Here is a 14014-nt window from a genome sequence, read left to right on the forward strand (position 1 = left end):
GGGCGAATGGCCTCGGCTCCGTTCTTTGAGGTGAAGTTCGCCGACTTCTGGCTTGGCGATCAGCTGAATAGCATGACATTCTTGTTTCCCGAGATAGCATTCTTCATCTGCTTTTACACATCACAAGTCGATTGGTCTAATGGTTTGAAGTACGTCCCATTGCCACCAGACTTGAACGTCGCAAACGGAACTGTGAAACCCACTGTGCCAAAATGCGCTTATACTTTCAATACTTTTCAGTGTGAGTACTTTGATTTCGAAAGTTTTGTTCACTTTTTCTGTACGTCAGCAATGCGGATCACTTGTATTAAATAGCCTGACTCTAGGAATCTCATATTTGATAGGTAGACATCAGGTGACTGCCAAACCTGGTCGGCTCTCCACTGTTCGTTTTTGTTCGGTTGATAATTGAAGAAGTAATTTGTTTGCTTGGATTCAGCTTTTTTACCGAGTAAGTTATCGTCTGACAAAGTTCATCCTCTTTTCGTGGTGTCGAAAAATCTTTTGATCAACCGCGGTGTTAGTCGGTTTTCTTACCTATCAGTTCAATCTATAGTCTACAGTTTGTAACCGTCTGTAAAGAATTTTTCTACTGCTGGTCGGAAAATTGGATTTTTTTTGTCTGCAGTACAGGATTCATTGCCGCTCGAAAAAGTGGGCGCCTACGCTGGATTGTAATAAAATGTTTTTTAAATCACTATTGCTGTTAAGTTCCATAGAAAACGAAGAAGATGGCTTCATTGTACGGAGAACGGAGATATGTTGGCGAATGTTTTGGGCACGGCCTCCTCGGGTTGCACAGTTGCAAGGGCTACTTGTCCAGTGCGACTCCGAAGAAGTCAAACATATCCGGTCATTTTAGAAAGGTAGTCATATAATCGGAATAATGGGTGTGCACAACCACACGATCGGCTGTGAGAGGGAGACGTAGCATGCTGAGTTGTCGAATTAGGAGGAAACTGCCTAGAATTCTGTCCAGGGAATTGGAGGTCGTAAAATCTCTCGTGACAGCTCATTCCACAATCTACTACCATCTCAATCACTGATGATTTTTTGAACATATAAACGTATGAGAAAATGGACGACTCAGTAACCTGCCACCAGACATCTAGGTTACACTATTAGTAAGAGGAACCAGGGTTGCATCATGGTTGTGTTCAGTACCTTATATGCTGTCTTGGTTCAGAACCCGAATAAACTGTTCCTGATGAGAGGCCACCATCCACTGGGAGCCCTATATTTTTATTATTTCACTATTGCTCCGAAACCCGACTCCGTACATCATTGGTCAACATCACTTACACGGGAGCTTTCATTAGCGTGTGGTGATCTGTGTGGCAAGTACTGATAATTTCCAGTTTTGGACCATATTCTATAAGCGAACCGGTTTCTCAAGTTGCACATGGCTAATAGGACAGAAACGATTGATCTCCTACGGCAAAAAGCGAGCCAGATTTTATTCCACAAATTCGGGTGTGTGACTTCGTGTGGGAAATACAGTCCGTCATCGGAGACCACTTTTGATTAGCTTCACATAGTGTCGATAGCATCTTTCCACTCTGGAGATATCGGGTCCCTGCAAGGATTTTGAACCACTTTATAAGGCAGCTCCTCAAAAAAGGGACGAGAAGTCACCAGCTTTGTTTATCTACGGTGAAACCAGGTTTCCTTGTGCTTTCCTGGCGGTTGTGTTGGTACACAGTCATATTGTCGGTATGTGCCAGTATATCGCTTATGGAAATGAAACTGGTACTCTTAATCACCAAGCGTACCCGATTGCCTGTCCCTTTTGATACACTCTTTTCGCCCTTAACATTGATAAACTAAGAGCTATCATGTCTGCATGTCAAGGGTCATGTGATCGGGTGACATAGTGCATACAATGCCCTATTTATAGTCTCACATGCCCGATCTCTGGCCTCTCATTTTCTACTGTCCTGGTTCGTGGTTCGCTGGCCTAGACGCTGTGTTTATGCTGTTCCCATTTCTCACGATGAAAGCCTAGTGCAGACGATCGTGCAACCAGTCAGACAGTTTCAATAGGGAGTCCACCTAGCGATCGATGCTGCTTTGAAGAGATCAATCTCAATAAAGGTCCGTTTCAGAGAAGGCCACTTTCGGCTTGTGTCTTGATGCAACCTCAGTATCTTCGAGCGATATGCCATGCCTCCACAACCACTTTATTGCCCAAGAGCAGTATATTCATGTCAGTCACATGTTGGCAAAAATCCTTGCCAACGACTGTGACGTTTCTCAAGGGGTCATTTTGTCACCGCTTCTATTCATTTCATGGACTTGACGAAGTATGCCAATAAAATGGCTTTTGGCGAAACACATTTAGAACTAACGGGCACTTATTTTAAAAGAGCATAGAAGCCGCATGACAGCCGCACGGCAGACAAATCAACCCAAGGGCAGTGGGAATGTGTTCAGCCGAGACAGAGTGGACGGCCTGAGAATCCTTCAAGCATAACTGTCCCATAAACCACAAAGGTTAACTGCATGAAATATATCATAGTTGTGACCTTCGGCCCCATGACATATATATGTACATGTTGGTGTGTAGGTTATGTCATTTCATAAAAGACATTTCGTCCTCAAACAATCCGAAAAAGCGCACTCACCACTGACCTACCACCCACTTTCTTGTGGGCATCCTCAGTACATTTCTAGAATGGATTGTACTGTTACCAGACGACGCATGTGTGTTTTCACCCGCTTTCCCTAACATTCCGTAGAAATTTCAGCGAGATGTTCCCGCTGAAAGCGAGATCTGATTGTCTCAGACGTGACCAGTTACCTCCCCTTACGCAGTGCTGGTGGCAGTAACACGCAAGAATATCTGCGCATCAAACCCTCACGTTTCCTCCCCCGCTCATTTTCAGGCCCCTATAGAGCCAGAGCTTTTGAGGCAAAATTTTCCTCATTCGTTCCCCGTAGTGAGAGGTTCTTGTCCCGCTTAGTATCACTTACTTTGTGCTCAGTTTATCCTTTTATTCTTCAGTTTATACAAATATTATCTATACTTATAAACATATACAAGTATACATATATACAATACGTGGAACACGCTATGTCATTTTTCATGGACGCACGGTTAGGGTTGTCCAAGGAGGCCTAGTCCACTGTTAAACTATTTTCCGAAGAGCTCTCTCGAAGCGATTCTTTCATGTGAGGTTCTCCAGAAGGAAATGACTGTGCGATAAACTTGGCTAACGGCGTTGACTCTGGAAAGCTGTTCGTGTCCACAAACAGTAATTGAGCAACAAACAAGTCCTATGGAGTTCAGACAGCGCTTACCAATGGAAAATGTTCAGTCCCATAGGGATAGAGCGTTGTGTTGGATGGTTTAAATATCACAGACGTCCTTTACTACCGCGGTCGCCCAACAACACAAATATCGCACACTTGGCCGGTAATCAGTAGCCGTTGGCTCGTTCTCACTGTTACGGCTTTTGTGTTCCATAGTTATCATAAGCCAGACTGGTACCATTTTTTCCGATACACCGTCTTCCATGCGGAACTGAAAGTGAACGCACTTCCTCCAATGCCTTTCTTCTCAATTCCTATTCTAGATACCAGTTGCCAGTGCTCTGGTCTCCTGTTTGGACTGGAACCGATTTTACGAGCACTCCCAGCCTGGTTTCGTTTTGCCCAATGTCTTCGACGGTACCGCGATATGCGGGTGAAAAAGTTGTCACCTCATGTGATAAATGCCGGAAAGTATTCCACTACTTTTCTTGTCCAAGGATGTACTGTATGGAGGGCGTTGAGCAAGGGTAAGTCATAAGTACTCACTCGTCAATTTAGTTCCCGGTAATTCGATTCAATTTTGCTGATCAGCTGATTTATCTGAATTACTATTCTATTATTTACTAGTTCGTTGGTAAAGTTGTGGCACGGCGTGGTTTGTTCGTGCTTGTTGAAGCTAATCTTCAGCACAGCATCTATCATTTTTTATGCGAACCTGATGGCTTGCTGGAGCCCTTGAATACTTCTGACGCTTCTGCGCAGTGTAGCACTGAGGGTGAAACTGTCAGTGGCCGACCCGATGATGAGAGGTGAACTGTACACTTGTTTAAACCACAAGCAACAAAATAGTATGAAGTTAGATGACCACAGAAGCGCTGCTGTTGTTCACTTCTATCAGTGAACTGGTAACGAGGCAATTAAAACCGGGTATTTGATTGTGCAGCATGTACTTCGGTTTCGGAGAACATCCAGCATCATCGACCGCGGTGGCTGGGTTACATTTCGGCTATGCTGAAACATTGCTTCCCGAGACGAGTGTTGTTGTCCGTGTCTCTTTCAAAATGAGGGTGAACAGCGTATGATTTGGCAGAAGGGTGCAAACAGATTATGAAGAGTTTGGGTGTTGTTGATGCGGTGCACCAGTCAGGATGGCATCCCCGTGAACCCACCATACTTGACTGGAGACATTCTGAGAAGCGGTGACCAATTGTTGTCAGTGGCGTTTGTGCTGTCAGTTTCTTTCCATATTGTCTGATTGAGCATTTGGAGGCGTAGGCATCCCAGAATGCTTGCGGTACGGTGGTGTTGGGTCCCTCTTTTAGTTTTGTGGCTTTAAGTCTAATGGTTAAAACCTTGTGGTCATACGGTTGTGAAGCGTCGGTTTCAACACTGATTTTGCTGTCCCTGATGATGGATAGGTGGCACCCGAGTGCCACATCACACTTGATTGCAGTTAGAATGTCTACTTAACATTGGCAAGGCCTTCCTTTCCTATTCTCATTCCCAACAGCCTTGTCAGTGGCTTTGTGCTGTCAGTTTCTTTCCATATTGTCTGATTGAGCATTTGGAGGCGTAGGCATCCCAGAATGCTTGCGGTACGGTGGTGTTGGGTCCCTCTTTTAGTTTTGTGGCTTTAAGTCTAATGGTTAAAACCTTGTGGTCATACGGTTGTGAAGCGTCGGTTTCAACACTGATTTTGCTGTCCCTGATGATGGATAGGTGGCACCCGAGTGCCACATCACACTTGATTGCAGTTAGAATGTCTACTTAACATTGGCAAGGCCTTCCTTTCCTATTCTCATTCCCAACAGCCTGTCAACTTCTGAGTCAGTTTAAAACTCACCCGGCCATTTCTTTTTCTACGTATCCAGGTAGCGCATCTCTAATAGGTTATCTGTTGGCCCGAATTATCCAGTCAACTTATAGCTATTCTTGGGACATCCGAATGGATTGGGGTTTATTAGACTGTCAGCCTCCCCATCGACTACTGCGTGAAGAGACAGTCTACCAATACCGAGCCTACTACTACTTTGCAATAGTGGAGGATTTCATACTCCGATTCTCCTGGGCCATACGAATTGGTATAGAAGAAACTCTGGCGTGCCCACCGGAGATGCTGGCCACAATATCCGCCACTTTAGAGGTCTTTAGGTGAGTTGTGACACACAGAACTGTTTGCTCAGTCTGGCTTACCTGAAGTTCATCGATGACCTTGTTTTCCTTTAGCATTCAGCAAACAAAGCGTTTGTGGGCCAACAAAAACGTCTTCACTACCTATGGAGAGTTTATGGGACAGGACAAAAGTGTGTTCTATGCTGATTCGTTGCCACAGTGTTGAAACAGACACTTCTGTCTTCCAAGACTATCGTTCACACCGCTGCGGTCCAATTCATTCAGTCAAGAGGCACACCCTATTTGAAAAAAACTCAGGAAATTACCTTTTCATGATTGAGCTTGTACTATTTTGGCCCTGTATGAGATAGAATTATGTGTGTATACTGCGTAGTACAGATCCACCGTCTGGATGATATGAGTAATGTAGCTGAAGTTCGGAAATATCCCTCGGTTAGGCGCCTAGCTGCCATGCCACCCGAAGGCTGCACGAGGGCTGGGATACTGCCAGGTTGCCCAGACCTAGACAGGGGAAGTCGAAAGGCAGAGGTCGGGTTCCAACCACGGACCCTCCGGTCATTAAATTCGCGCTCTAACCACTTGAAGCATCTCGCCCCCACTGTTGCCATCCACCAAAAGTTGGCTGAGCTCATCAGCCAGTGTTTAACGGGATACTTTGAAAGGAGCAACTAAAGCAAATTCACATACGCTTAGAATTTATTATTTCTCGTTTGGTCAAGAAAACCACACAGCATTCAGGATAGACCGCTGTCCACAAATGTGAACAGATACGAACGTATCTTTCTCGTCTATTGCTTCTAAGGAGGATTCGCACTGCCACAAAATCCCCAAGTACCTCGTTCGTTCTCCTCTGGATTGTTATGAAGCCTGTGATTAAAAATGGACCCTGAAGAAATGATCGAAGTTAGACATCCGAGGGGCATCGACTGGAGTTCATCATCATTGCTCATCTCATGATACCTAATGGAGAATCAAATTCGGACAGGAGTTGAACATCCCATGGTTGATGGGCAGTGTTTTTGCTTCGCACGTATGCAAGTTATGGTACTTCGTAGTTTTTGTCTCCTCGCAACTCTGCTTGTGCGTGAGCACGGTCCGTCGCTTCAGCTCTATAGTGCGGGACAGAGCAGTGGCTAGCAGAAGTGTTCCACCCTGAAGCGAAATTCTGTCTTGCTGGTTGCTGTGGAGATAAGTTAAAGGCTGTCACTCAACTAAGTGATTTGCTCCGGTCAACACTGCTATCGCTAGGGCACTAAAATCATGGGAACAGGAACTGAAGGTGGAGTTTCTCGTAGTGAGCGACTGGCATCGGGACTAGCTTCTTTGGTATATTCCTCATCTGTTGAGACGTCATCATTTCTCACAATGATTTCCGAAACCTCGAAATTATCACACAAGCAGAAATGAGCATACTACTTTGCCTATCATTCCAGTATGAGTTATCCTGATATCAGCGAGATAGGTTCAACGGAATCTTTCTGTTTTTATGCTACACTGTTTAGCTACGGAGAAGAGGCGATTCGTCCACAAAATTCTCACGAGTCTTAGGATTCAAGAACCGTGTAAACGAAATTTTCGGTCCACTGGTGTGAGATAGTCAGAGCTATGTGGTATGTAAAGCACTGAAGTGGCAAGTTGAATTCAACTTTTAGCTTGGTTGGGTGCACCTAATGCGCAAATCAGAGTCTTATTGCGCTCTGATTTTCTACATGTGTGGCGTTGATGAGTCCTGATAACATTCACGTCATTCTTTCACCATTGGAGACCTTTTGTTTGCATGGTTCGTCCCATAAAAACGATCAAAGTCTACACATAAACTCAATTTCTAAGGAGAAATTTTATTTTGTGATTCCACTAGAGAACATTTTCGGAAATGACCTTGGAAGATGGAATCGCCCAGACCTATTTTGGTCAACCTAGTCAGGCCCTACTAATGCTCAGATCAATCTGGGTTTGAGACGGAGCCGATAATGTTTGAAGGGATGTCACGGTTACTAGCTGAAGAAATATAGTTCTGTAGTCACAAATTATAACACAGACTAACCGTTTAACCAAAGGACAGCGCACAGAAACCACCGTCGTTAAAACTGTGGTGGTCGCTCACCTCAACAGGTTTTTATCACTAAGTTGTTTGTTCTGTTCACTCGTCTAACCTGCCTCAAACTTCTTGTTGCCAGGCGATTCGTCTGGAATTTTTTCCGACTGGAGAACGAACATCTGAATAACTGCGGCGAATTCAGAGCTGTACGTGATATATTTATTAGACCCGAACGTCGTGAGGCCGGTGTTAATGCGAGCAACGTCAACGGACTGCGCCAACTCAACATAGGAAAAAGATTAAAGAGGAAGAGCAGTGACGACGACCTGACTAAGGTCGGAAATTCTTATCTTCAACCTGTTAACAATAGTTCTGCTGACAAGACCACGAAAAGCGCGCGTATATGGGATCGTGTGGCGAACGTGTTTGTGAGCCAACGACCATCATACAAGACCCAGCTGGACAACGCAGGCATGGTCGAAATGGTTGAAGCCGGCCATAATCGCGTCGGATTTCAGTACGCCACTCCAAGCAAGGTGGCGATACAAGATAACTTAACGTACAGATCAGCTGAAGACATCTATCCTGTGACAGCTGACCAGTCTGTCGGTGACCAGGTGGATTCCACCCGCCGGACCAACACACCACCACTGTCGAGACTTTCATCCTATCAGCAAGATGTGGTGAGTTGTTTGTGATAACTAAGCAATACGTTCCATGATTTTTTCATTCAACACTGTTTTTCGGATGTTATGCGTACACACCAGCATAGAACTGGCTGGAACTTGTTACAACACCTTCAGTGCTTTTGGTTGGCGTTGATTCTTCCCCAGTTCATGCAAAATAAACTCATCTGACTGTATATATTCGTGTGTAAAAAGGTGGGTACAAAACTGAATGCCTCAAACATGTCTGAACAGCTGTGGTTGTTAGCCTTGTTTCGCATCCAGGAATGCTTGCTTGAATCTTGGTTCACTTTGGGTGTGATACACAATAACGAGTAGGATGAGTCTACTCCACGGGTATGCAACATCCTGGACACAGACGATGATCTGGGGTTGTTTCTGTAGGAATCTCACAATCTTGGAAGCGCTTCGCTTGTTTTCATTCATCATATCTTTGCTCCTTTGTGTTACACAGGAGAATCGAATTCGTTCACCGATGCCATCCATCGTCACTCTGCATGTTCCCGAAGAAGCAACGCTGCGTAAAGCGAAATCGAAAGGTACAGTGAGCTTCGTGTCTCTGGTGGACAGGAGTACCAGTCCCAGCCTAAACTCAAAGGATGCATCTTGGGACTCTGTCAGTAGTTCGGACGGTGAGCCAGCTCCGCTACGACAGAATGCCACTACAACCACTCTGCTGATTGAGGACCCTGAGCGAATGCAAGAAAAGAAATGTGCCACACTTAGCCCAGAGTTTACCTCTCCAAACTCAGCGGATACATTTCGACCGCAGTTTAACGCGGAGTCGTACACCTCCCTTGGCTCGATAACGAGTGGACAGCAGGACTGTTCCAACCAGAGCAGCGTAGAGCGGATTGTGATCGTTTCTCGAACCTATGGGGAAGTGGATCCGCTGCAACCGACAACAGAGTTACGGTAAGTGCGTATAGGGAACGTTTGTAATCGGCCATCTGTCAAGTCAGCCCGTTGGAATCTATCATCCATTGTGGGGCGTTTTTCTTTAGCAAATAGAGACCTTTCTCACCCTGTTTCTTTCAAAAGGACGCTCTGATTCATATTTGGCAGGCATGAAAACCACATTTTAATAATGGTTAGATGAGACACCACCGCTGTAAAGTTAAACTTCCAGAGTAGTGTGAAATTTCAAGGCAGCTGAGGATCTTCATCGCATCCTTCTGGTAACTTTTATGTGGGAGGCATTTCATTGGAATGCCATTATTACAAGCATCCTGATAGGCAATCCAATCAACTAAAATGAATAATATTCCCAAGGAAAAAAAACAAATGCGATATATCGGACGCGCGGAAGTGGGAATACGCAGGAAGATAATATTCCAGACATAGTTTACCGAAATATACCGCTTCAAGTACTCCCCAAGTGTTAGTCAGCGAATAACTACCTTAACGTTCAATATTTACACTAGCCACAGAACCTCACCATACGTGACTTAACGGTAAACTTGGTTGCTACCAGTGATCTAATCGTAACATGTACGGGGTTTTAGAGGGAGAAGGTGAAGTACGACTGTGGGACGAACATAGCCGTCGACTTTGAAAACGTGAAAAGGTAATGCAACACAACGAACGGCAATTATGTAGTGCACCACGAACGCAATACGTTAATATGGCGGACAGGATGCGCGTTTAAGGAAATACAGATGAAATTAAAAGACATACGTTAAACTACCCATTTCTCTCGCCCCCATCTGGAGTAATTCGATTGTATTCTTTTACGATCGAAAAAATAGGTAGACTTGTTCAGTCTTGATGGTGTTTTTTAGTGTGTATTCGCCAAGTTATCTGTAACAACTACGAGGGTGAAAATAACACCAGGTTATCGTAACCGAGACAGGAAGGGGGACAAGTCAAATAGAGTACAAAGTGAACCGAGTTGTCAGAACCTACAGTTTTTGTGATACTATTGAGACGATCCCATTTACAGCCCTTTAATCCATGGTTTACGTCAGCGAAATTGATGCAACATTTTCTGCAAACTTCACTTAGCACAAGCCCAGCATACGACGGGCGGACGTTGGCTAGCCAGCTGGTGTATCTGCGACCCCACGTAGGGTTTCCAGGTATATGAAAATAGGATAGCGTGGACCCGGGCTGGGAAAGCACCGTGGTCTCACGGTGCTCCACTTCAAGGCAATCACCTTCAGTTCACGCTGTTATTTCGTAGCTTGCCCCGACAAACTTCTCTCCAAGAGGGATTTCGAGCGGAAAACAGTACTTTCTTTGATACACAGTGGTTTGGCATGTATAACCAAGTTCCTAATCATACCAAGCCGAACAGCTTTATCCGCTTCTCCCTTGGCTCTCATCATCATCATCATCAATGACAGCAACATCAGTGTTGGCACTGATGCTTCACTGCCGTACAACCATAAAGTTCTGAATCATTACCAACCACTGGCTTGCGCGTTGCTTCATTGTGTGCGTTTGCAGCTGAATCATGCCTGCCACTCGAAGATTTAGATGATCGAAATCGGAAGACAGTTGAGGTCTTCGGACCGAAGGGACCAGGTCCAACATCTACAAAGTGAGGCGGTTCTCATGCCTTTATTCATATACGGCCACTGGACATCTGCGAACTACGTCCTTGAGGTCAGAAATGACGGGTTGTTGAGAAATTGCGTTATCTTTACCTATTTCATCAAAACAGCAAAAGACACAGATTGTGAGATGTGTACATCCCACGTGCTTTCATGGGTCGCGAAAGTAAATTTTACATGTATAACAAAACCTTGGATAGGGTCAATACTTTTGTGAAAAGAGTGTTGATTGCTAGGTTTTAGTAAAATTACTCCACAAAATGCTGTAAACTTCGGGGTTTTGTTGTGCAGTAGGATAATGAACGTGAGAGAGTGGTAACTAACCTTCACAGTAAGCCAGACATGCACTCTGATATGCTTGGCGCTGCTTCGAAGAAATAAGTCCTGCTATGCTCATCGTTCAAGGACGACCACACTACCAACAACCTAAGACGAAAACTCAAATCTGCGCTGAATCACATGCTGCTTTATTATACCTGATCTTTGCAACCACAGGGCTTGCAGTTCAGACTGAGTCCAACAGTATGCCTCGTCACTCTACCTCGTGTGTCGAATGTCAGCTCACTTGCAGTTGCAGTGAAACATACATAGATTGCTTTCTCAGCGGATTACTGAGTATTTACCGGAAAGCGTTGCTGGGGGGAGGGCGTTCAGCATGTAGAAAACAGGGTGGTAGCGACACATTACTAAGGGTCATTAATTACGCAACATATTAATGAGACGTGGCATATGGTCGACACCTCCCTACCCTCCAAGATTCTGCTGCGCAACAAAAACCCGAAGTTGGAATGGCGTCAATCAGAACACAGCAACTAACACTATGTTTACAAAAAGTATTGATTTGCGTCATCTGCTGACCCTATCCTGACTTGTGTCACATGATTTCACGTGACATTCGACGCCCACTCTCTGTTACTACGACTTTTGCTCATAAACGTAGAATTTAAGTCTGAGACTGATAAATGGATCTGAACTGTTAACATCTCACAAGCTGTGTCCTCTTACAGTCTGGATGAAAACTGATTGTGTGCGCATTGGCTTACGGCACCTTGCAGTGTGAATTCCACTACGAAATCTGCGCCATTGAGCGGAAATGAGAGACGGGTTGACAGTGACTGACTTCACTGACTGTAGGGAACTTCTGGATAGTTCATTGTAAACCAAGGTCTGGAAGAAGGACACAAGGTGAAACGACTTTCAGAGCCTAACAGATACTCCTCTGTAGTCAGATATATACGTGGGAGGATCGCTAGAGGTTAGGGAAAATTGTGGGTTGTTAATGAATATTTACATTCTGTAAGTGAATGCAGTCTCCTGAAAAACAGAGCTGTATGACTGTTTCATCCTTCGTGAGGATCAACAACAGCGCATATCTCACGAAACCCCAGCTGAGGATCTCGAACCTACGGCCTTCTAGCCAGAAATCATGAGCGGATGATCATCAATTCGATTTGCTCGCACTTAGGATATAGCAATAAGAAACAATTTAAATAACTGAAAGTGATGATGACGTAATCCTTGCGTACCAGCCACAAGGTCGCAGAAGTAGATGAAGACATTGCGACTAGATATCAGTAATACCCTGATGATTTTTCCTTCCACCACAAGTAACCACAAGCTTTCTGGAACGTCAAGATTAACTTTGCACTCCCTCCGTCACCATCAATCTTTCAGTACTAGAAGCGCGTCTGAAATGAGTTCAACGCGAGGACAAGAAGTACAAAACACACCGGTGGTATGTCACACACCCGAACAAAGTGAAGCACAACCTGACAGACAGATAGCTCAAACCGACCACATCCGTTCCAGCCGGTCTGGTCAGTGACCCTCAGATTTCCCCCATACATAAATCAAGCATAATCTCAGGATGTGTGTCGCACATGCTCAACAACCCTGTGTAATGTCACTCCGATGTGACTCGCCTTGTCTCCAACGCCAAGTTCTTTTGCTCATTCAATCCTTTACCCCATGACTTTTGTTACCTTTAAAAAATTGTGACAGAAGCATGGACGCATACGCGTTGACTGTTGTTCGTTCGATTGTTCCTCATTCACAAATCCTGAATATGGTCTTTCTAATCTTCTCCCCACCAAGCGCCGCTGGTATTATACCTTTTTTCTAACACGATAACGGTCTATAGCTTTTAACGAAATAACTTGCCCTATCGGGGCTGATGAATTAAAGCATGTGCAATTTGTTTAGAATAAATACTATAAGGCTTTCGTCACACTGAATGAGTTGTTTTGGCTACTTACTCGTGTTCGAGGAAGAGGCTTTTGGTTGCACTGACTAACTGCACAATCCATTACCGGATCCGGTTTATTCGACAATCCGGCTAGACCGATTCCCTCTCGCACATATCCCGAAAAACCGGCTTGAACCGTATAGGATGTAAATGCTAGTTTTACAAATGGCTGACTTACTTCCAAACATGATGTAATGCCCCTGGTCACCTGAAATCATCTTCATCAGTTGTGAGAACCGCGTACCTACCGTACAGTGGTTGTAGCTGCCACAATTTCGTCCACCCATGAATTGGGGAGGTGAGGTACGTAGGGGTTGGAGCATAAGGCCCTTCGGTCAGATAACTGATAGCCAACGACGTTGACTTGTGTGATGAGAAGTGGTTAAAGAGGGACTGGTTGACAACTGACAAGTCGAGGCATCGAATCTTTCTGTATTAAGTAAGCTTAGAAGTCTGCAGTAGTAAACACATAGATGGGACACTAACACGTCGGGTGCAATCAGGAGATGTCAGTATGTAACATCTCCGATTACTTTCATCCATGGCTTACAAGTGTAGGCTCCTAGTCATATCTACTGCAAAGAACTACTACAGGAAGAACGATCGTTCAAGAAGATCCAGTCAACTAATGACTAATCATGGTACTACAGAGTCGCAAGGGCATACTTCTCATCCATTGCATATAGTTTATTCGCTAAAGGTGAATACTGGGATGGAATAGTCCAATTCAAAAAGGGTTAAATGATCAGTCCTGAAAGGGCGATCTTTGAGTCTACTAGTAAGTCATGGTGAGTCAGAAAATCTGCTCCCAGAATGAGTCTACTATCATGGTGAGTCAGAAAATCTGCTCCCAGAATAGGCTGATGTACGTCTGCAATGATGAAAAACCATTTGAATACTCTACGCTACGTGAGGTTGAGGTCTAGCGCTCTTTGTCCATACGTTTTTATGCAAGTGGCGTTTGCCGCCCTCAATGTGAGTGGGGAGGGCGTCAGTTTGGAGTCCGCAGCGGTTACAGGTATTACGCTAATATCAGCACCTGTTTTTCTACAGAGGAGAATGTCGGTAGCTCAGGTAGCGTAGATGGTCGTTGGCTTGTTCGCTG

The 14014-nt window shown here is 44.8% G+C and overlaps 2 protein-coding genes across 2 annotated transcripts in view; one reads left to right on the forward strand and one right to left on the reverse strand.

The window, feature by feature from the left end:
• Positions 1 to 12783, forward strand: T265_15135 (hypothetical protein; the record flags this gene model as incomplete). The annotated part of the gene is made up of 6 exons (XM_009176724.1): positions 1 to 241; positions 3576 to 3779; positions 5124 to 5403; positions 7563 to 8106; positions 8564 to 9024; positions 12339 to 12783. 6 exons carry the CDS (start codon positions 7 to 9, stop codon positions 12487 to 12489), a joined length of 1875 nt encoding a protein of 624 aa, XP_009174988.1.
• T265_10369 (hypothetical protein) overlaps positions 8353 to 14014 on the reverse strand; it is a gene marked incomplete at both ends in the record, with an annotated part of 10122 nt that continues 4460 nt past the window's right edge. The window contains one exon of the mRNA XM_009176725.1: positions 8353 to 8798. Coding sequence (XP_009174989.1) covers positions 8353 to 8798 — 446 coding nt within the window. The remainder of the gene's footprint in view (positions 8799 to 14014) is intronic.

This window comes from Opisthorchis viverrini (assembly GCF_000715545.1).
Source record: "Opisthorchis viverrini unplaced genomic scaffold opera_v5_377, whole genome shotgun sequence".
Lineage (NCBI taxonomy): Eukaryota > Metazoa > Platyhelminthes > Trematoda > Opisthorchiida > Opisthorchiidae > Opisthorchis > Opisthorchis viverrini.